This window comes from Anarrhichthys ocellatus, unplaced genomic scaffold, assembly GCF_004355925.1.
Source record: "Anarrhichthys ocellatus isolate YVR2014 unplaced genomic scaffold, GSC_Weel_1.0 scaffold13, whole genome shotgun sequence".
Lineage (NCBI taxonomy): Eukaryota > Metazoa > Chordata > Actinopteri > Perciformes > Anarhichadidae > Anarrhichthys > Anarrhichthys ocellatus.
Window position 1 is genome coordinate 9,200,832 of NW_022280043.1, and position 20,582 is coordinate 9,221,413.

Genomic DNA, 20,582 nt, shown 5'->3' on the forward strand with positions numbered 1-20,582 from the left:
TCCTCTATATATTTACATTTGTTTGCTGCTGTTCTTGGTCATCATGTTAAACACAGCTCCTTTAAATTAAGTAAATTATTTCAATAATCCTGAGATTTACAAAATAAATCTTCACTTGAATAAACTATCATTTTTACATTCTACCCTCTTTTTAGATGAAATGTCCCCGTTTGAAATTAAAATAAATAAATGAACCTCATCTTATTAAATGCGCGAATGTGAAATAACGTGTGTGTTTTGGGCTCCATCTCAGCCAATAGCAAAACAGTATTTCTACCGCGAGAGCAGCTGTGCACTGATGATGATGTTTTTTTCTTCTTCCAAGAGGGTGATAAACAACCCAAACTCTGCGTGAAACCTCCCTCAGCCTTCTCTCCTCCAACTATTTACATCCATCCATCCATCCTCCTCATTCCTCCGCGGCTCTATAGACTCCCGCTGCGCTGACCGGCCACCGACAGCAGAGAGGAGGGGAACTACATGACTGAAGAGCGGGGACTTCACGGGCGCGCGCGTGTGTGTGTGTGTGTGTGTGTGTGTGTGTGTGTGTGTGTGTGTGTGTGTGTGTGTGTGCGGACCGTGCACTGACTGACTGACTGAGGTCAAGGTGGGAGGTTCGGTCGTAAATGGTTGGACGGGATGCTGCAGCCCGACAGCCAATTTGTCGCCCGGTGTTGTTCAGGACAGAGGACCTGGATGTGCGCGGTTCTGCCGGGGAGAGGGTAAGTGATCCAGACGCTTTAAACCAGGTCGAAAAAAAGCCGAGTTGCATTGCGATGTGAGACCTGAGTCTATTAAGGTTAAAGTCAGAGCTCATTTATTCGGAGAAAGTGTCGCTGTGACTTTTAAACGTTTCGATGAGGGGATATTTGTTCTGCCTTTTCTTCCTCGTGGTTTTGTGGAAGGATTGACAAGTTTGTGCAGGAGCGAAAACAAGAAATGGGAGCGATACCGATTCTGTGTATAAAAAAAAAAAAGTTATTTTGATATCGACTCATTTGACTACGACAACAATCGTGTATCTTCCTTTTTAATACTGAGCACGAAAGAACAGGTATAGGAACATCAGAGATGGCACAAATCAAAAAAAGGAACATTTACAATGTTACAGTTGTTGTCACTGAGAAATTGTAAAGACCATGAAAAATATACAGGACTGTACAGATGTCACTGACGTGTAGATTCAAGGCTCAAAACAGCTGATTACCAAAACGTAGTAAATAAATACCTATCAAATCATAGATAAACCTATTCCACAATAAAACTGTTAAACCAGTAGTTTGGACATCAGACATTTTAAATTGTGTCTTTGACGTGATACAGACTGAGGTGAATACGAGTAGTGCACCTTATTTTTCAGCTAAAATCAGTGCAGATGGTGTGTACAGGTGACTGCAATTGGTCACATTAGACCCATGAAACTAAACTCCTGGATCATTTATTTCATCTCCTTTTAAATTCCTTGAATGTTTGAATTTCATCACTCACTTTCATCTGATTATGTTCCTCTATGATGCTGCACATGTTTGTAGTACTGCTGCCTTTTGCACAAACACATTTTCCATATTATATTTTTATTTTGAGGATAGTGTACTAGTGATCCACTGAGGCTAAGGCTGGTCAATATAGTATCGATACGGTGATATGAGACTAGATATAGTCTGAGATTTTGGATATCGTAATATTTCACAAGTGTTTTTCCTGGTTAAAAGTAAAGCGATGCACTTTCCTTAACTTACCAAACTCTGCTGTTCTATTATTTGCATTTAACCACTTCGTCATCCCATCCACATTTCTGATAATTATTTATCAGAAATATCAATATGTAAATATTGTGTGAAGGCACCAATAGCCAGCCCTACAATATTGTCTTAAATTTGCAATATCAATCATGAGGTGTCCGGTGAAAAATATTTTGATATTTGACTTTCTCCACATGGCCCAGCCCTACCTGAGGCCCTGACGTGTATAGCCTGATGAAATAAAATCATCTATTCTCCAATTAAATCGCAGAAATCAATAATAAAATGCACCTTTTTCATGAAACTCTCATTTGTGATACCCTCTGGTGGTCAAAAGGCTGCACAGTGTCAGTGTGTTGGGTTTAGAGGCATTCTCTCGAGATAATGAAACCTAATGTGAAATCCCCTGTCTAGACTGAAATGAGATTTAAAAGGGCAGAATGAAGTCATTTGGCAGTGAGACATGTGTCTAAGTGTGTAAATGGAAAACCTAATTCTACCCACATCTTCTCCTCCGTCTGTGTCTGTGTGACAAATCCTTGCCTCAAGCATCTCCGACAGCAACTAGCGAGAGTTGCACATGGCTTTACACTGAAGCACTTTTTCCATAACAGTCGGTGTGTGTGTTTGATCGTGTTTACTTTGCCTTGTGGTTTAATTTCAAGTATGTGCACATCAGGCACACATCACTTGGAATTGACTTCCAAACGCTGCGGTCTCTCGTGATAAATAAAAGATGGAGACGATGCAAAAAATTGGATGAAAGCTGCTTGTGGTTGGTTTCGGAGCGTCGCCTCCGGGTGGAGATCTCCTCGTGTGACCCGGTATTGAAAGGATTCCGATCAGCCTTTTTTTTTTTTTTTTTTTTTTTTTTTTTTTTTTCCACACATACAAAAGAGAAAACATTTATCATGTCAGAGAGTGCGTCCTCTGCGTTCCTCTGTGTCCAATCTCATCTCTTTCATCATTTCTCTGGCAGATTACTTTTTGCAGGAGCGGTTCAGATGGAGATAATGTATTATTGATTGTTGTCGGTTTCGATATCTTGCCGGCACTTAACATTAACACGTGAAGCACAAAAGATCCACCTCCCCTTCACTCATTTAAACTGTACTCGACGTACACATGCTTTGTGTTTAATGATGTGAAGGCGAGCCTTTCTCTCCGTTTCCCCTTCTCACGCGCTAACACGAGAAGTCGAGAAGTATGAGGTGTCACAAACCACAGCACAAGTCGTTATATCCTAAATGGTGCCATGTCTCTGCGCAGGCTGCTGATTGACTGTATATTACTATATGTATGCTCCAGTTTTAGGAGCACGGGGGAGAAAAAACCACCTATTTAAGCAGCTGTGCTTCTGCTCGTGATCTAAATCTGTCTTGAGATAAGAATTGATCCATGAGGAGAGATCACTGTCTTTCATTGCTTGATTGATTGATTACAAAACAGGTGCATTGGCATATTTTTTGGGGTGAAAAAAACAACTTGTGAATTCTCCTCCTTTGAAGAATGTAATTTCCTGTCCTGTCACTGGCTGCTTGTTAAAAATCGGGGGGGGGGGGAGGGGGAACATGGGAGTGAACAAGAGTGAATCATTTCTGCTCCAAATTCAGCGGAGAGCTGATTATACTGCAGCTGAACATCCACATCACTCGCAGTGGCCGTGACTCTTTCCTGCCTCCTGAGTGAAAGAGATGAAAGATTTATCTCAGGACAGCTCGTTGCCTTAGTCCGAAATTTGAAGGAGTCTTGTGGTGTTCTTTTTTCTTTTTTTCTTTCCAGTGGTGTTGGGGGCAGGCCAGGCCAAGGATGTAATAGACCTGTCAAATGTCTCCAGGGAGGATCTACAGAGGAGGAGATAGAAGGAGAAGGAGATGAGAGGAAAAGCTGTGGAGACGAAGGCCGCTGGATGTTATTGAGGGGAGATTTAGGACAGAAAGGGCATCAGACAACACAGAATGAAAGGAATGTGAGGTCAGGAAACTGTAATGTTGCTACACAAAACGAGATTACAAGTTTGTCTCTTACAGGAGAAAATAAGACATTATTAGGTTTTTAATATAACAGAAATCCACACATATCAATCAAATTTAACAGAATAGTTTCGGTGTTTTCTGTTCAATTAGGGCCAGTGTGCACAACACTTTCAATTTACAGACTTATTCTTATGTGTTTTGTCCGGGGGGGGGGGGGTGACAATATGGTTATAAACGTTTTTCCCAACACAGACCGTCCTTGTTCCATTATGCATTTCATCCCATGCATTTTTAAAGTTGTGGGCCAGAATAAAAAATGATGGCCCAGAGGCACAGCGTGAGGCAGTGGTGGGAGCAGATGAAGTGAAGATGCTAAATCGACCATTGAATTGGCTCTTTGTCTGAAGTCAAAGGTCACAAAGTAATGAGCTGTGTGACGTATTAATAAACAAGTAGTTGAATTATGTTCCCCACACAACATTAAAAGTAACAATATAGACAGAGAGATTCATCACCTGAAGAGTATTTGTATAACAGCTGTTTTGCATGTTTGTATCCTTTATTTCCAAGCGCGGCATCTCCTCCGGTTCATTCTGAAAAAATACAAAATGCAAACACGCTTTTGCAGGCAACCTCTTTGTAACATTTAGTCGCACGCAAACCATCTGGGCTGCGTCTCATTTTGCTGCCTGTTGCTCGGACGAAACAGTCCCACGATACGTTGGTAAATGAGCTCTGAAATGAAGATGGATTGTTGCGGACACACTCCTGTAGCACACATTTGATATTCGTTTTTTAGCTGTTTCTTAAACTGCTATGTAAAAAAAAATGATTTCACAAGTTTGGTAATGGGTGGGAAACTTTTATTTCAATTACGGTTAGTTAAGAAAAAAATCTTTCATTACGCTTTGTTGGTAACGAAAAAGTAATTAGACAAGTTTCCAGCTCACCGCATGACCTCACTGAGAAAGTTTTGCCTTTTTTGTACTTTTTACTTTTGGCTCATTCCACAAAACTTTGCTCTGCTTGGGAGCATCACATTTCTCTAAAATGTCATTTTGCTTAATCATGCATGTATGGGCATAAGTGATATTCATGGGAATAAAAACAACCATACAGCACAGGGAGGAAAATACTAGCAAGTTACACTTATGTCGATATATCAAATAAAACTATACACGTTACTCATCGGATGCTGGAAACATTTCTAGTAATTAATAGAAGTCAAGCTTGCAGTGAGTCAGTAATGCAAACACAGCCGAGCGACTCCATAAGTACCATTCTCAGGCCAAGCGTGTCCGCACAGGGACGTGATCTCCTAAAATATGACCTTAAGAATCACATCTTAGAGAATGAATTGATCTGAAGCCCTAACCTCAGGGACAGTTTAAGACGTGTGTATACTTTGGTGGCCATGCGTGAAATTAAATTGACATCTCGGAGCAGGGATCATGGCACCCTGTTGTTGAAAGGAAACCAATAAATTAATGTTAATCACGGCCTTCTATGACAATGCCCATGATGTCACTGTAGTTGTGTACTTTCCATTCTGCTTGCATATTGCTTCCAGTGGAAATGATGTTTCGGTTGCATTCATCCATGAGCCGTGAATTCTGCGGTGTAAAAAAATGCGAATCATATTTCACATTAAAGCCGTTGGGATATTTTGAAGGTGAAGTAAAGCTTCAGTGATCAAAATGATCTTTTAAGAAGTGTAGAAAGCAGTTTTGCTGCTCCGATGAAGAATGCTTTTATTGAGTCTAATCTCTTTTATGGAATTAAGATGCTGTGGAACGGACCAGCAAGTCCTTAGTCTTAAAACCTTCCTCTTGTGTTAGGGTCGGCACCGACCCGTTTTAGGTTTTAAATGCATAAAAGAACCACAAAAAATGTGTTTATTGCATCAAGGCTTTTTGACTTTGTCAGGAACCTCCATTTCAACAAAATAAAACAAAAACATTTTTTTTCACTAAATTATAAAATGCTCTGGTTGAAATTATGACCTTTGTGTTGTTAGGGTAGGTTTCGACCCAGTTATAAAAATAAGGTTATAAAGCAATAATTAGAGCCAAAACTGAAATCATAAGTGCACCGTCAGCCAACACACTGACAGCCAGCTCCTCTCCCAATCATGTGAGCTTTAGGGGATTCTCATTTTGCCTTGTTATCCAGTATACCTGCACAAAAACAAAACAAACAAAGACATGTGAGGTCAATTCAGTATAGAGTTGGTGACTCGCAGAGTGCACATCTCCAATTTCCAGCATGCAAAAATGAAAAGAAGATTTTCAGTGAGACAAGTTCTGGATCATATTTTTGGTGAAAATGAGGGAGAGGACATAGAGCAGCACAGCGATAGGGATGAGCAGGTTTCTGAGGAGGAAGACAATGTGGAGTATCATCCAGAAGACAGACACGTCTGATGAGGTGGTCACCGGTGGTGAAGCTGCTCCCGCTGAAAGATTCAAGTCCAAAAAATGGTAAGATCTGTTGGAGCTCAGTACCTCATGATGTACATGGCAGGGCATCATGACCCCTGGAATCACAAGGTTTGCTGTGACGAGAGTCAGTGACATCAGGACGTGTTTTGAGCTATTTATGCCATTGTCACTAAAAAGAGTCATCATTGCTATGACAAACCTTGAAGGAAAAAAAGTCCATGGCGACATGTGGAAAGACATTGATGAGGAATACCTGGATGCTTATATTGGTGTTCTTCTTATTGCTGGAGTGTACAGATCCTGCAATGAGGCCACTGATAGTCTCTGGGACGCATTGACAGGCAGAAATATTTTCCGGGCAACAATGTCACTTCAGACCTTTCAAATGATATCAAGAGTCCTCAGATTTGACAACAGAGATACCAGAGCAAGATCTGACAAGCTTGCCCCCATCAGGGATGTCTGGGACAGATGGGTGCAGCTCCTTCCACTGATGTTCAACCCAGGGCCAGAGGTGACAGTGGATGTATTAAAGTTCTATTGCTGAAAAAAATACTTTTTAACCTTTTTCTTGAAGTAAATATATATGGGTCGAAATTGACCCGTAACACCATAGATGTTACTACAGTTAATAATATTAAAATAAAAAAATAAATAAAACAAATTTATTTAAGAGATGTGTTCTAATACCCCTCAGTAATAGTCAGGTAACACAACAACCTTTTATTTATTTATATGATTCTCTTGAGGTTCATTTTACCATTTTTTAATTGAAATCGAGGAGTATACTGATAAAGAAAAGGCCCAGAGGCCCACACCAAAAATATTAAAACCAATATTTTCATGGATAAGGAAGCCTAACAAGGTAACCAAGAGATGAGAAACAAATTGAATGCTAGATAATTGTCTTTAGTGTATTTTACAGCTGATTTAAGACATGGGTCAAAACCGACCCGTTAACATAAGAGATGGTAACAGAAAGCTAACACAGGAGGAAGGTTACAACAACATAGGTCGTTTGATAGTTCTATCTAAAAAAAAAAGGGGTCTTATAACTGACAGCAGAAACGGTTCATGTGTGCATTTTCTGATCCGCCACCTCTATGGCAAAGGTCTGATAGCGTTTAGGAAACTAAAGATCTCCTCCAGCCGTGTTTTAAAACATGTGGAAAGATTTAGCAGATGAATGTGGTGTCAGACTCTGCACAAACATTCTGCACAGTGAATCCCAAACATCCAAGTGAAGCAACAATAAGCTAAACACATTTATGAATGGAGGGGAACTTTGATTATTGAAGCTAATGAAAAATAAAAAAAGCACTTAAAAAAATACCGTAGGAGACAAAATGAAAACTGCCTTACAGTTTACAAATGTTGCGTATTCAGTGATGTGATATTAAGTAAATCCATTCTATAGGACAATATCCCTGAATTTGAGCCTTGGCCTATACCCTTAAATATGTAGTTAGTTTGTCCTTCAGCAGACGTAATACATTTCAGAAGACTTGCTACCGACATTTGAACAGATTCGACAAACAATAGCTGCTTTTTCATGATGAAAGAGGAAAAAGTGTGTGAGCACGACAAAGGACGTTTTGGTGGAGTTCATAGGGAGGACTCATTGTAAGACTGTTCAATGATGTAACAGCTGTTGTGTTCAGACGTGAGACAAACTTGAAGGATGTTTTTATCATTTTCACCACCACTTCTACCGTATGTTTTGTTGGTCATTATTGTTGCAATGAGACAGTTTCCGTCTGCAGCATCTCAAGGTGTGATCCTAGATGTTCGCTGGTGATCACAAGCACAGATGCAGACAGCTGTTTTTGCTTACTGCGTTAGGTTCCTGTCGTAATGCAAGGAAGACATGACTTTGTTAGCAAAACTATACGCAACCGTTCAAAAGTTTACAATCAGCTGTTGAATTGATATTTCAACAGCTATAAACAGATGTTTATAATTCAGAAACCAAATGTGTCATTTACATTTAAAATAGTTTTTGTCCCAAAAGTTGAATAAACTAATCAAAACTTCCACTTAGTCAAAGTCGCCACAGTGATGCATGACAGGTCAGACTCCTGTAGAACCATTTCTTCACCACCAAATACACTTTGATTTCCAATTTGTTTTCCTTCCCAGAAGAGCGTCTGATACACTCGATAATTATTGAACCGCAACGGTGCAGCTGGGCTCTAAATATTTTGGGAAGCCGGGTTTTTTTTTTTGTCCCCTCTGCAGTCTAGTGGTTAGATTGGACACGTTAAATTGTAATTTGTCAGTCCATAGTATTCTCAGCTTCCCTGATCAAATTCCAATAGTGGTAACCTGAGACTAACTTTCTATTTTTATTTTAAAGTTTGATTCATAGCTCTGCTAAAGCAGCACCCAGCTGTTCATTCCATCTTGTTATCGGCGCTATTGACACTAAAACAGGAACCTGTTCCTATTTCATTCTGCTCACATTTTAATGCTACGCCTCCATTTCCTTTTACCAATAATTGATTCTATTCTTAGTGAACTGTCTTTGTCTTCTCACAATATTGTTGAACCCTTGTACAGCGTTGTGTACTCCATGTACAAAACAAACCCTTCATACAAAGTAACATCTGTTTGTAGAGAGGACTTTCTACAACCTGACAGCATTAAAGAGTCTCTCAGCCATCACTGTAACCAATCAAGCGTTTGTGGCAGGCGTCTCCAAACTTTTGAAGAGCATTGAAAATTATTAACTTCACTTTTTTTTCTTTTTTTTTTCTAAAAGTTTTATTTTAAAGTCAACTTCTTTTTAATGAGGAAGAACATTAATGCTCTGGGCAAAGCTTGCCTTCATCTTCTACTCTGCTGATTACTTTGACCCTAAGCTTTATTGAAGCACAACACTGCAGTCTGTTATTGGCGAACAGCTTTTTCCTGGTGTGGTACTCTGCCTTTGAGGCATCGCTCTCTGACATCTTTTTAACACATTTATGAAGGAAACTGAGGTGAAATCAGCTGAGTTTAGCTCAACTCCATGAACAGTGCTGGAAGATTACACTGTATGTATTTGTTTGCCTCGTTCAATTAACTTTTGGTTGAAAGTTCAGCTAAAAAAACAAGTGATTCAGTTTAGGACTGCAATGAAGTCTCTAGAATAGTTTCATCTGTTAACTTTTTTTAAATCATTTTTATTTTGCCTATAAAATACCCCAAAAATGCTCATCCCAAATGACTTATTTTGTCTGACCAACAGTACAAAACCCAAAGATATATGTCCTATCGTATGCCGAACAAAGGCTGACTGAAACATCTAATCCATTATGGAATGTTTGCTGATTTCTGTCAATCAACTAATTGATTAATTGACTAATAATTTCAGCTCTAATTCAGAATTTTTGCAACTAATTTTTTGACATTGCAACCATTTAGCTATTTACTCATGAATGACCATCTAGTAGGTGCAAGATACGCGATAGGGAGCAATTAAATTGCCTCTCGACGGCTCTCAACATGTTGACGGCGAGTCGCCAGCTCTTAGCTAACAGTGTTAACAACGCTAACAGTGCAAACTATGTATCTTGTGATTGTCTGTAGATCTATGCAGATCCAGATTCAAGTTCTCTCATCAATTTCTATCACCAAAAATAATGCATTCACAAGATTATGCAGCCTTGGGCGGAGCCACATATGCTTTCTTGTTGTTTTTGTTTTTATTTGAGTTTTTAAGCAGATAAATTGGCCATTAGCCGCCCAACAAGTTACTGAAGGACACTTCCGCGGGCACGCACTCGCCTTCACAGAAACAAGCTCCTCCAGCTGAAGGCCGGCCCTCCTATTCGCTCCCGCACGCTGCTGCCTCCTGTAGAATTGGGCTGACCTCTACCACAATAATAATGTTTGTATCCTCTTCCACTGAATCAAATCAATATCTATAACCCTGTGAAATCAATACATGTGCCACAAGGGATAATGTCAGGTGCTGTGGCCAGTGGGTTTAAAATTGGGACCGGCCGGAATGTTTAGACAGGAGAGATATTGCAAGCCAGTAGTCCGTTTCAACTTCCTTGTCGCTGATAAATATTGGATGCAGCTTTTTTTTTTTGCATGCTATTATACCGCCTGGTTGTTGGAGTGTGTCAGAGAAGTGGGATAGAGAGAGATAAGAGAATGGAAGAACAGTTCTCATACATCCTCATCATGCCTCCTCTCTGCAGAAGCACATAAACCTTCAGTAGCGGGTTACGAATGGTAAGCAGGAGTTTGCAGTTTTCTGCAGATAATCTATTATAATTTATGGTTCTGGGTTTAAGCTGTTTCTCTGTGTTTATCCTGTGTCTTACTTTACTGTGAAAATCTTTGATATCAGATAAATGCTGCATCACAAAGCGACTCAGACAACGGGTGGAAAGTCTTGCTCGAAGAATAACTTTATTTTTTAAATCAACCTGTTCTGTCTGTTGACTGTTTGTACTTCAGAACTTATCATGAAGTTAAGTTTGACGAGTCAAAATGATTTTATTTGTACAAAAGCAGTGACTGTAGTTTCCCGTCCATGAATATGAGTCACTTCCTCTCAATCAACCGTTTTAGAGCACGTAGAGATCTGAGAGCTCTTTCATCTCTGTCTCAGTCAGTGACCATGACTGTGTATGTATAGGCAAGGTGTGGTGATTGCATGCATTACCTGTGTGTGGTGTCCTGCTAAGTTGTATCTCTGAGCTGAGACCAAAGACCCCGTTTTCAGCCCGGTGCAACAATAACCTTTTCTTTTCTATTCCTCTGTTGTCAGACTCAGAAGCCAAACTGTTGGATCTACTGTGAAATGCTGAATCGAGCACACAGCGGCCCATGAAGGCTCCCATGGTCATTATTTCTCTCCTCCTCTGTTTGTGTCATCAATTTCCAGCCTGACTATGTCCACTGGAGCAAGATCATGACTTCGCTCAACGAGTCAGACGAGACCTCCCCTCCCTTCTTCCCTCTCTCCTCCGTTGAGCACAATTTCTCCCACTTTATCACCCACGACCCCTCCTCCTTCCCCACCTCCTCCTCCTCCTCGCTGACGTCCTCTAACTGCACCAGCTCCCCGTCAGCCCCCTCTCCTCTGTACAACTTCTACGCGGTGCTGCTGGTGCTCCTGATCTTCTGCGTGGTGTTCGGTAACGTGCTGGTGTGTGTGGCCGTGTCGCGGGAGCGCGCTCTGCAGACCACCACCAACTACCTCATCGTCTCGCTGGCTGTGTCCGACCTGCTGCTGGCCACGCTGGTCATGCCCTGGGGCGTCTACCTGGAGGTGTGTGTGTGTGTGTGTGTGTGCGTGTGCGTGTGTGTATTATTTTGAAAACACCCTCAGCTTGCTGCAGTGGGATCTAAATATGGAAAAAAAAATGCTGTGGATTGTGTGCTTGTTTCTCTAAAAGTTTATTTTCCATTGCAACACATGCAAAACATCTGCGCAGCGGATTTCTGTGCAGCAGTTACAGAACAGATATTAATAGCAGATGGCAATTTAATGTAATTTGATATGTTAACAATATTTATGTAACCGACCAGGGCTGCAGCATGTCATTATTTTCATTTTATGATTATTTTCTCGGTTAGTTGGTAAATCATTATAGAAATAAAAATAATTGGCCTCTTTTTTGATAATTGATTCACCATTTTAGAGAAAATCTGTCAACACTTTCTGGTTCCAGCTTTTCAAATGTGAAGATTTGCTTATTTTCTTTGTCATATATGATAGTAAACTGAATATTTAAGGATTAGACTGTTCACTAAAACAAGTGACATGTTCAGCTTTTCTTCCTGACATCTAATACACAAACTTATTAATCAATAATTAAGAAAATATTCGGCAGATTAATTAATAGTGAGACATATTTGTTCGTTGTAGGCCTAGTTCAATGAATCTATAAAATGTTCGATAATACTGGAAAATGCCTTTTATATCACATTGAAGGCGATGTCATTAAACTTGTTTGTTTTGTCCAGCCAAGAGTCAAAAACCAAAAGATGTTCAGTTTATCACATTAGACAAAGAAATGCAGCAAATGAAAAAGTAATAATAGCTGCAGATTCATTTTCTGCTCTGTAACAAACGCCTGAATACAGAGAGCAGGAGGAAGGCGTCACTTTGAGGTGTGAGAACGACGAGTGAACCTGACAATGTACTGACGTTTGACACTATGTTTTAAGACATATGGTTACAGGACGACAATGCACTTACATGCAAGGTTGAACTCAATAACAAACCGCCTGTCACATTAGCATACGCTAACTGCCAGCTTTCTGCCAGCATTGTAATGAATCTTCCCTGTGCCTGCAACATTTATGTCACGTCCTTCATTCTTCCCAGCCGGTTGCAATTTCTACATCATAATCTCAAACACTGCTGCAGCTTCCCAGAGCCTGAGGGGAACATGTTCAGATTGCTCATTTTTTTCCGAAAAACAGACCAAAAACCAAAGAATAATAGTTTAAAAGCAAATCATCTTTTAGAAGATGGAATCAGCAAATATTTGGTATTTTTGTTATTAATTACAACTACTAATTGTTTCAGTTCCAGGCTGTTGATGCCAATAATCACTGAAGCAGTTTCAGTTTACTTAGTTAATAAATTTACTTTCAGATGATTACAAACAATGTCTCACAGGCTATGCATATTTAAGGTACTCATTATATTATATATATTATATTATATTTAGAGTTTAAATGAAACTAAATATTTGAGGGTTGAATTGGGTGAGTTCAGAAACAAATCATCGTGGTTGACAGTAAAGAAAACTGAATGAAATATTAAGTGCCTCAGCCTGGTAAATATTAACGCTGCTCCCCGGTATTGCATTGCATTAATGTGAGTGTGTTTTGTTGAAGGTGGTGGGGGAGTGGCGCTTCAGTCTCATCCACTGTGACATCCTGCTCACCCTGGACGTCTTGATGTGCACCGCCAGCATCCTCAACCTCTGCGCCATCAGCATTGACAGGTGGATTCTCCCTTTAACTTTGCCCTCTACTTTACTTTCTTCACTGGGCGTGTTTCTCTTTCCTTTCACTGTGACTTTTATCCAAAACGAAGACCGAAATATCAAAGATGACAGTGTAATTTCATTATTTTGTATCCTCCCCTAACCTTGGCCGGGATTGGTGCAGGTTGGGGGGAGACAAAAAGCAACACATGTAACAAATGCACATCAAAACTTGTAAGATGCATCCATCATCCAACTGTCACAGAGCAGCAGGACAGGAGCCCCACGTTCTGTAGTCGTCTGTCTTTCAGCGGGAAACGACAGGCTTCTACTGGGTCTTTTACAATGTCCTCTGCTGTCATTATAGAGTTTATTCTTTGTGGATCAAATAGACTGCGTTTGGTGATTTGATGTTCCACCTGATGCCCTCTTCATGGGTCTCGAGGAAGGTGACCAGACGCCCAGCTGGCAGGCCGTTCAGCAGCTGCACCCTAATTACTCTGGCACATTGAGGCTGAACCAGTAACTAAGGATAGAGTTTAATTGCTTTGTCAGAGCCGTAGACCATAAAATACACACTGCAGTTAGAAAGTTGTCCTGGCTTCATGCCCTGGCAATTTAAAATGAAACGGTGATTATAAGGTTAAAGTGCTGACGACTTTAATGTGAGGGTGCTCAGATGAATAGTGTAAGAGTCGGAGCCCTAAATAGGGTCATCATATTAAGTGTTTCTTACTGTATACAATGTGCTGTCATATGGCTATGCCCAATGTTTGTCTGGGTAACTCGTGTTCCTTTGTTTTTGATATAAATGATTGAACTTGACTATTTAAGTGTTATTTATTATCAAAATACACTGGAGTGAGTTTATTCCAGTGTCTCTATTCATGACACATGAATTCCACATGATATGATGAAGCTGGTTGGAGTCAGTTAAGCTTGATCATGTGTTTTTTTAACTTTAATGTTTTGGGATCTTGTGTAGCAGTAGCAGTCTTTCCAGCGGTGCCATTGTGACCATGTTAGTGTGTTGAAGTTGGGTATATTTAGCCCAAAGCACCGCTGTATAGTACAGCCACACAGAGCCGCTAGCATGATGTAATACTGTGACTAAAATATGTTAAAATGTAATATTGCCCTCTTGTCCTGTAGCTGTACACAGCTACAAAATATAATTGTATACCTTTAAAACGTCCTTTATCACTGCCATTGTCCTGCACAATACCTGCATAACTGCTAAAGGACTCCTTCGCAGCTGATATATTCCTGAGCTATAAACACTAGAATGCTTCACCTCCAATATCCTAAGACGGCATGTTGGAGATTTGGACTCCTGTAGAGTCTGTGACTCTGTGTTTGGGTCCATGACCCTCTGCTTTCAGTCGGCATTACAGCAGTGTGCTGAAGAAGACGACAACTCTAACTGGTTTTGACATGCTGACAGGTGTGTGTGTGTGTGTGTGTGTGTGCGTGTGTGTGTGTTTGAAACAGGCAGCGACAGCTTTACTCTGTTAGAGGGGGAAACTGGGAGATTGTTTGTCTTTGTTCTGTATCAAGTGCCTGAGTGTTTACTTTAAAATATGTGTGAACATGTGGATGAGATAATGAAGTCTGAAGCTGCATTAATAGTGTATGTGTTTACTCTGTATTGACTACTGTGTTCTAATGCAGGCACCACGAGTCGGTGTGTGAGAGGCATGCTAAAGTGTTTTCTGTGTGCTTTATGTATACATTTGTGTGTGTACTATTGCAGATACACAGCGGTGGCCATGCCGATGCTCTACAACACCAGATACAGCTCCAGGAGGAGGGTGACGGTGATGATTGCTGTGGTGTGGTTTCTCTCTTTTGCAATCTCCTGCCCTTTACTGTTTGGACTCAACAACACCGGTAATCTGACACCCTTCCCCTCAATAGTTGCCACCCAGCCACACATTACAAAACTTTTTTTCGTATTTCGTGAGAGAATTTGGGGATCTTCCATTTCACTTCCATTAAAGAGCCTTGTTGCAGGGCCAGCATCGACTGTCGAAGCCACTGGAAGGGAAGCGTCTTTGGCGTCAGGATGTATTTATTATGGTTGTTGCTTGAATGGGGCCTTTGGTCTGTTTCACACCAATGCAGGTTGAGGTTAAAGTTTCTTCTTTTTGATTTAGGCTAGTTTGGAAGATTGGGTCGTTCATGGGTAGTTTAATCCACAGCTGTTAAGGGATGTTTTCTTAATTCAGCTGGGTGCCATCGTTCTCTGAGGTGTAATTTAACTCACTAATAGAACAGCGTTCACACTTTCTTATGCGCACAATGCCTCTGCAATATCCTGATCCATCTGTCCCTGGATTTGCTTATCAATCCTTGAACAAATTCCATACGTCTGCTCAGTCAACAGGCCTTAACATGCACTGAGTCGGCAGACGTTATACTTAAATACCCATTAGCACAGATAAACACACCATCCAGGGATATTCTCATATGTTGTTCTCATCCAGTGGATGACAGGTGACATCTGCCCCGCGAACAAGCGAGAACACATAATCCTCGATTTGTTTGTTGGCTCACAAAAGGAGCAGGGAGGGAAGATGCTCGGCTGCTGACCTCTGCCTAATGTCGGCAGCTACGAGGAGGGACTGTGAATCTGCTCGCCTTGAACTGAAAGGCCACTTGAGAATACATGGAAAACAAGTAGTTATGTGAGCTTCAGTTGTGGGTCCAAACACAGCAAGATACTGAATGATTTAAACTGCGAACAAATATTTCACTCTCCTCAGTAACAGGGTGCGCATAGATTACACCATGCTGTTCGAAAGGTAACAAGGGGGAAACAGCTGGACTGGCTCTGTTAAGAGGTAAAAACAACTTCAAGCACCTTTAGGCTCACTGATTACATGATGTATCTCAAATCTGTACAAAAACCAAAGTGTAAAAACTAGCGCTTAAGAGCTGGAATATTTCTTGGCTGGGCACTGATTTATCTTTAACCTTTGGACAGGGTCAGGCCAGACTGCTTCCAGTCTTAATGCCAAACTCAGCTAACCATCTTCTGGCTCAATATTTAACAGACAGACATGAGTATTGATGTCCTCATCTAACTCTTGGCCCGAGAGAGAATATGTGTATTCCCCAGAAACTATTCCTTCAACATGTTTTGGATTAGACGATAAAATATATGCATACATTGGCAAAAAAAAGTTTCTGAACAATGTTAATTCTTTACATTTTCCTCTTTTTTTTCCGTCTGTGCATTAGCCAGCCGGGATGGCACCACATGCAGCTTTGCCGATCCGGCCTTCGTGGTGTACTCATCTGTGGCCTCCTTCTACGTCCCCTTCATTGTCACGTTGCTGGTGTATGCGCAGATCTGCGTGGTGCTGCGCAAGCGAGGCAGACGCACCGCCCCGCCGCACAGACACGGCCTGCACACACAAGGCACGGCTGAGGCGGGAGAAGGTCACCGACACAGGAAGGTAGAGAGTCACGGATTTGGTCGTTGACTGAAAACCAGTGTTGTGATGCTTCTTATACCGTTGATTTTATTTTCTCTTCCAGCAAATTTGACCATTGATAGATATTGACCCCCTGGCCTGCACCAACATTGATTATACCACCAAAGAAGTTTAGATAAAGTCCATGAATTCCATGTGCAAAAATATCACTTAGGTTTTCAAATCTGCTTTTCATTGAGTGTTTGCTTTATCCATCATCCATATTTTAAAACCTCTGACACATTACATATTCTGTATCAGCTTGTTCCAGCTCTTCGTTGCAGCTCTAGGGTGTGTACACTGACTGAAATATTCAACCTCAAGACTCTGCACCGTTCTATCAAGTAGCAGTAATCTTGACGTCTTGTGTGTAATTGTATCTACCTTTCTCCAAAATCCAGTTTGACATATTTGGTGTTTTTGGAAACTGTGGCACCTCCACTAGAATTTAAAATAAAGTTCTGTGATTTTGACAACAATGTGCAAAATGAGTTTGTAATAACTGGGCCAGTAAGCAACTCGATATTTCAAATAGTTGCATCAAAAGGACAAAAGCTTTTTTTTTTTAGTTACTAGCAAACTAAAGTGAATGTGCTACATGTTGTCTAGAATAGACCCTGATCAATACAACGGCATGTTCACTATATTAGCTTTTTACTTATTACTTATTACTTGTTTAAATTAAGTAGGTAAGTATTCAATTAATTAAGTTATTTTGTACAGTAGTAAAATATGCATTTTGGTGTGAATTTGGCTTGTAACAAATAACCTAAACAAATGTATGAGACCCTTATCAAAAATGTTTCTTTATTTGTTTATTCTTACTCACAAATATATTTTAATCGCTTTTTTCATTATTTTTGCTGTTCAAATATCGATATCAGTATGAACTTCAAAAATCCAGTACCGGTTGGGTTTTTCCCAAGAATACATTTTATATGCTACTTCCTTCCCTTCCAGAGCAAGTGTACACAACCAGAGGATGTGAAGCTGTGCACCCTGATTTTGAGGCCCGCCACCGCTGGCCCACAGCGCAAGAAAGTGGTGAGTTTCTCAGCATCATAAATGGCCTCTCTGTCTTCGCTGTCTCTTTTCTGTCTGTCTGATCTTACATCAATAAATGCCTTTGTTTCATGTTTGCAATCCAGCATCCACACCTTTGTCTGTCCCCCAACACTTACTTCCCTCACCACCCTCCTTCCTCCCTCTCTGCGTGTCAGACCCTGGTGAAGGAGGCGGTGGTTCACCCCCTCGAAGTGGAGGCGGGTCGGTTCCTGCCGCAGACCGAGCAGAGCCTGGCTCCTCCTCCTGCTCCCCAGACCGCCTCCCACTCGGGACGGGCCAGGATCTCCCTGGCCATCTCAGTTGGACCTGCCCCGGTTCATCCATCCACCGTGACACGATCGGCCCTGATGCCCCGCCCCCCCACCCTCGAGGACGGCATGAGGGGGCGCGAGGGATGGAGGGAGCGCAATGGAGGGAGAGATAAATGGGGGATCACCAAGGAGAGGGTGAGAGGGAGGCTGTCGCAGCAGAAGGAGCGGAAGGCGACACAGATGCTCGCTATCGTGCTCGGTGAGTGGAGGGGGTTACAGACTAACTGATGAGGTCTCCATCTTTAGACCATGTACACATACGATACCATATAATGTGTTCAGTCTAATAATATCTGGCGATGTTGCATATGCAAATACAATGACATAACTGTAATTTCTTAAATATCTCACCTCACATTACCTTCCGTATGACGTGTGATTCCTTTTATGTCTTCATCTAGAGTTCATTTTTTAAACTTAAAAAAAATGTAAATTGCATATGAGAAAATCAATTCTAACTCACTTTCTGTTTCCAGAGGCATCATGTAAGCTGGGCTCATTACAAGAGCATCTCGTTTTCATCTGTGTCTTCTATCTTGTTTCTGTAAACATTGGTAAAAACTGAAAAAAATGGGTTTTGAATGCATATTTGGAAAAAGTTGTATTTACTATATATATATAGTGAGACACACGTCAAATCTAACAAATCATCCATGGCGCCAATTTTTGTGGCCTCCATTATTTCTGGCTTTTCACTCAAATTGTACTTTGTTTCTCGCCGACCTCATCTGTTTTTTGATTAACGTGACACCGCTACCGTGATTGATGAAGCTCACTACTTATCTATTTCTGTACTGTTTCAGCAATTTCATGGTTCCGTGTGAAATACAAATGCAACAGTAGGCGGGTTATTTCATTAATTATATCCCTGCAGAATGTGTGCCACATACATGTAGCGCTAAAAACATTCATTCACTGGTCCTCTCTAAACCACTTCCTGTCTCTGTTTCCAAGGTGTGTTCATCATCTGCTGGTTGCCTTTCTTCCTGACCCACGTGCTGAAAGCCCACTGCAGGAGCTGCTGTATCTCGCCCTCACTGTACAGCGCTGTCACCTGGCTGGGATACCTCAACAGTGCCGTCAACCCTGTCATCTACACCACTTTCAACATCGAATTTCGCAAAGCCTTCATCAAGATCCTGCACTGCTGAGAGCTGGGGAGATGAGAAGTGTCAACTGTCAGGGTTTTTAAAAAAGCCTGACGTTGGTTTGACATCAGAGGTGAGAGAAAAACAAGTAGTCTGCAGTTTTGATACGCAGGAAGGGGGGGGGCAACAGATTGGCAACTGATGCGTTAGGTAGTTCAAGCTTCTCAGAGAAGACTGAAGAAAAACAGAAAACATGTCATTCAGTGAGAATGAAGACAGGAAAAGACGCTACTAGACGATGATAAAAAGAGAGTGTGACAAGTAAAAGACAGCTACAAGAAAACACACAAGGCTGGAAATATTTATGGAGAAGACATGCACTGTGTTGTGTACATACAGACTCTAAGGGGAATATGTGAGGACTGATGTCTCCACAGCATCCAGACTGAAAGACTCCCTTAGACGTGACTGCTTTTCTAATACATGATTTGTGTCAGACTTCAGCTGTTGTACTTTCTTGTAATCCTGAACAATCAGCATGTCGTTATTTGTGCGCATGTGCTCGTCTTTCTCAGAGGACTGGAACAAGTCGAGGCAAAGAGAAAAAACCCAGGAGTCCAGTACAAACGTTTCTTTGTTTGTTTAACTCTCATGCCCAAGGCTCGATCATTATATACACTTTTTTGAAAACACACTGAAGTTGCATCAAGGCAGAATTATTCATTTGGTGATTGAGCGCACGTTCGAAATCAGCAGACAGTGAAAAAAGCTTTCACCTAGTAAATTTGTACATTTTTTGCTTTAAATAAATGTAAAATGTAGTGTTGTAAATAATCATTTTACTGGTTTAGAAGAGAGATTGCAAGCCTTGTACAAACCATAATAATAAATACGTTCTGTCATTGCTTAATTTGTTAAATTTTCAATCGTTATTCGTCCCAAAGGATTTGTTTTTCTACAGATGCTCAGTGTACATTGTATTTCTAATGAAATAAAATAAGTAGAATATAATAAATAAACATATCTACAAAGTACAAGTGCAATGCATGTATGGAAGTGCAACCAGCTAACTCATTTTCAAAACTTAAGCGTTGGAATGCTTAGCATAAAGACTTGAAACAAGGGAAACCACACACCTGGTTCTTTCTGAAGGTACCACATGTGAAAGGTTTCGAGGCAAACCTACAATTACTAATCAACAATTCAACAATGGATTATCATCACGAGCCATACGTCATGAAAGATTCAAGCACTCATTTGCCAGAAAGATTAGCCGTCACAGGAAAGGATATAAAAGTTCAGTTTACTGTCTGTCAATGACAACTTCCTGACAGTATAACTCTGCTCGTCCTGTCAGTAAGCCCCACTGATGTGCCTGTCTGCACAGGATAAAACAAATGCTGGTAAGTTGCAAATGCTGTTTTACCTCAAGGGCTGCTGGTTGCTTGAGAGCTGTATGTATCCGAGGAGTTCAGATTGATGCGAATTGCCACCAGTCAGCCTGAGTGGCGTAAACAAGAACTCTGACACCAATATGGG

The 20,582-nt window shown here is 41.0% G+C and overlaps 1 protein-coding gene across 1 annotated transcript; it reads left to right on the forward strand.

The window, feature by feature from the left end:
- The first annotated feature begins 390 nt into the window (after positions 1 to 390).
- drd2l (dopamine receptor D2 like) lies at positions 391 to 19,855 on the forward strand. The gene is made up of 8 exons (XM_031853453.1): positions 391 to 722; positions 11,042 to 11,428; positions 13,009 to 13,118; positions 14,854 to 14,990; positions 16,344 to 16,561; positions 17,540 to 17,623; positions 17,800 to 18,154; positions 18,910 to 19,855. Exons 1-8 carry the CDS (start codon positions 627 to 629, stop codon positions 19,104 to 19,106), a joined length of 1,584 nt encoding a protein of 527 aa, XP_031709313.1. The 5' UTR covers positions 391 to 626; the 3' UTR covers positions 19,107 to 19,855.
- Positions 19,856 to 20,582: the final 727 nt, after the last annotated feature.

Bases quoted from the DNA above. Each gene is read 5' to 3' on its own strand.
- drd2l (XM_031853453.1), top strand. From the start codon at position 627: ATGGTTGGACGGGATGCTGCAGCCCGACAGCCAATTTGTCGCCCGGTG. The intron at 11,429-13,008 runs GTGTGTGTGTGT...GTTTTGTTGAAG, and splicing joins CCTGGGGCGTCTACCTGGAG to GTGGTGGGGGAGTGGCGCTT. The intron at 16,562-17,539 runs GTAGAGAGTCAC...CTTCCCTTCCAG, and splicing joins AAGGTCACCGACACAGGAAG to AGCAAGTGTACACAACCAGA.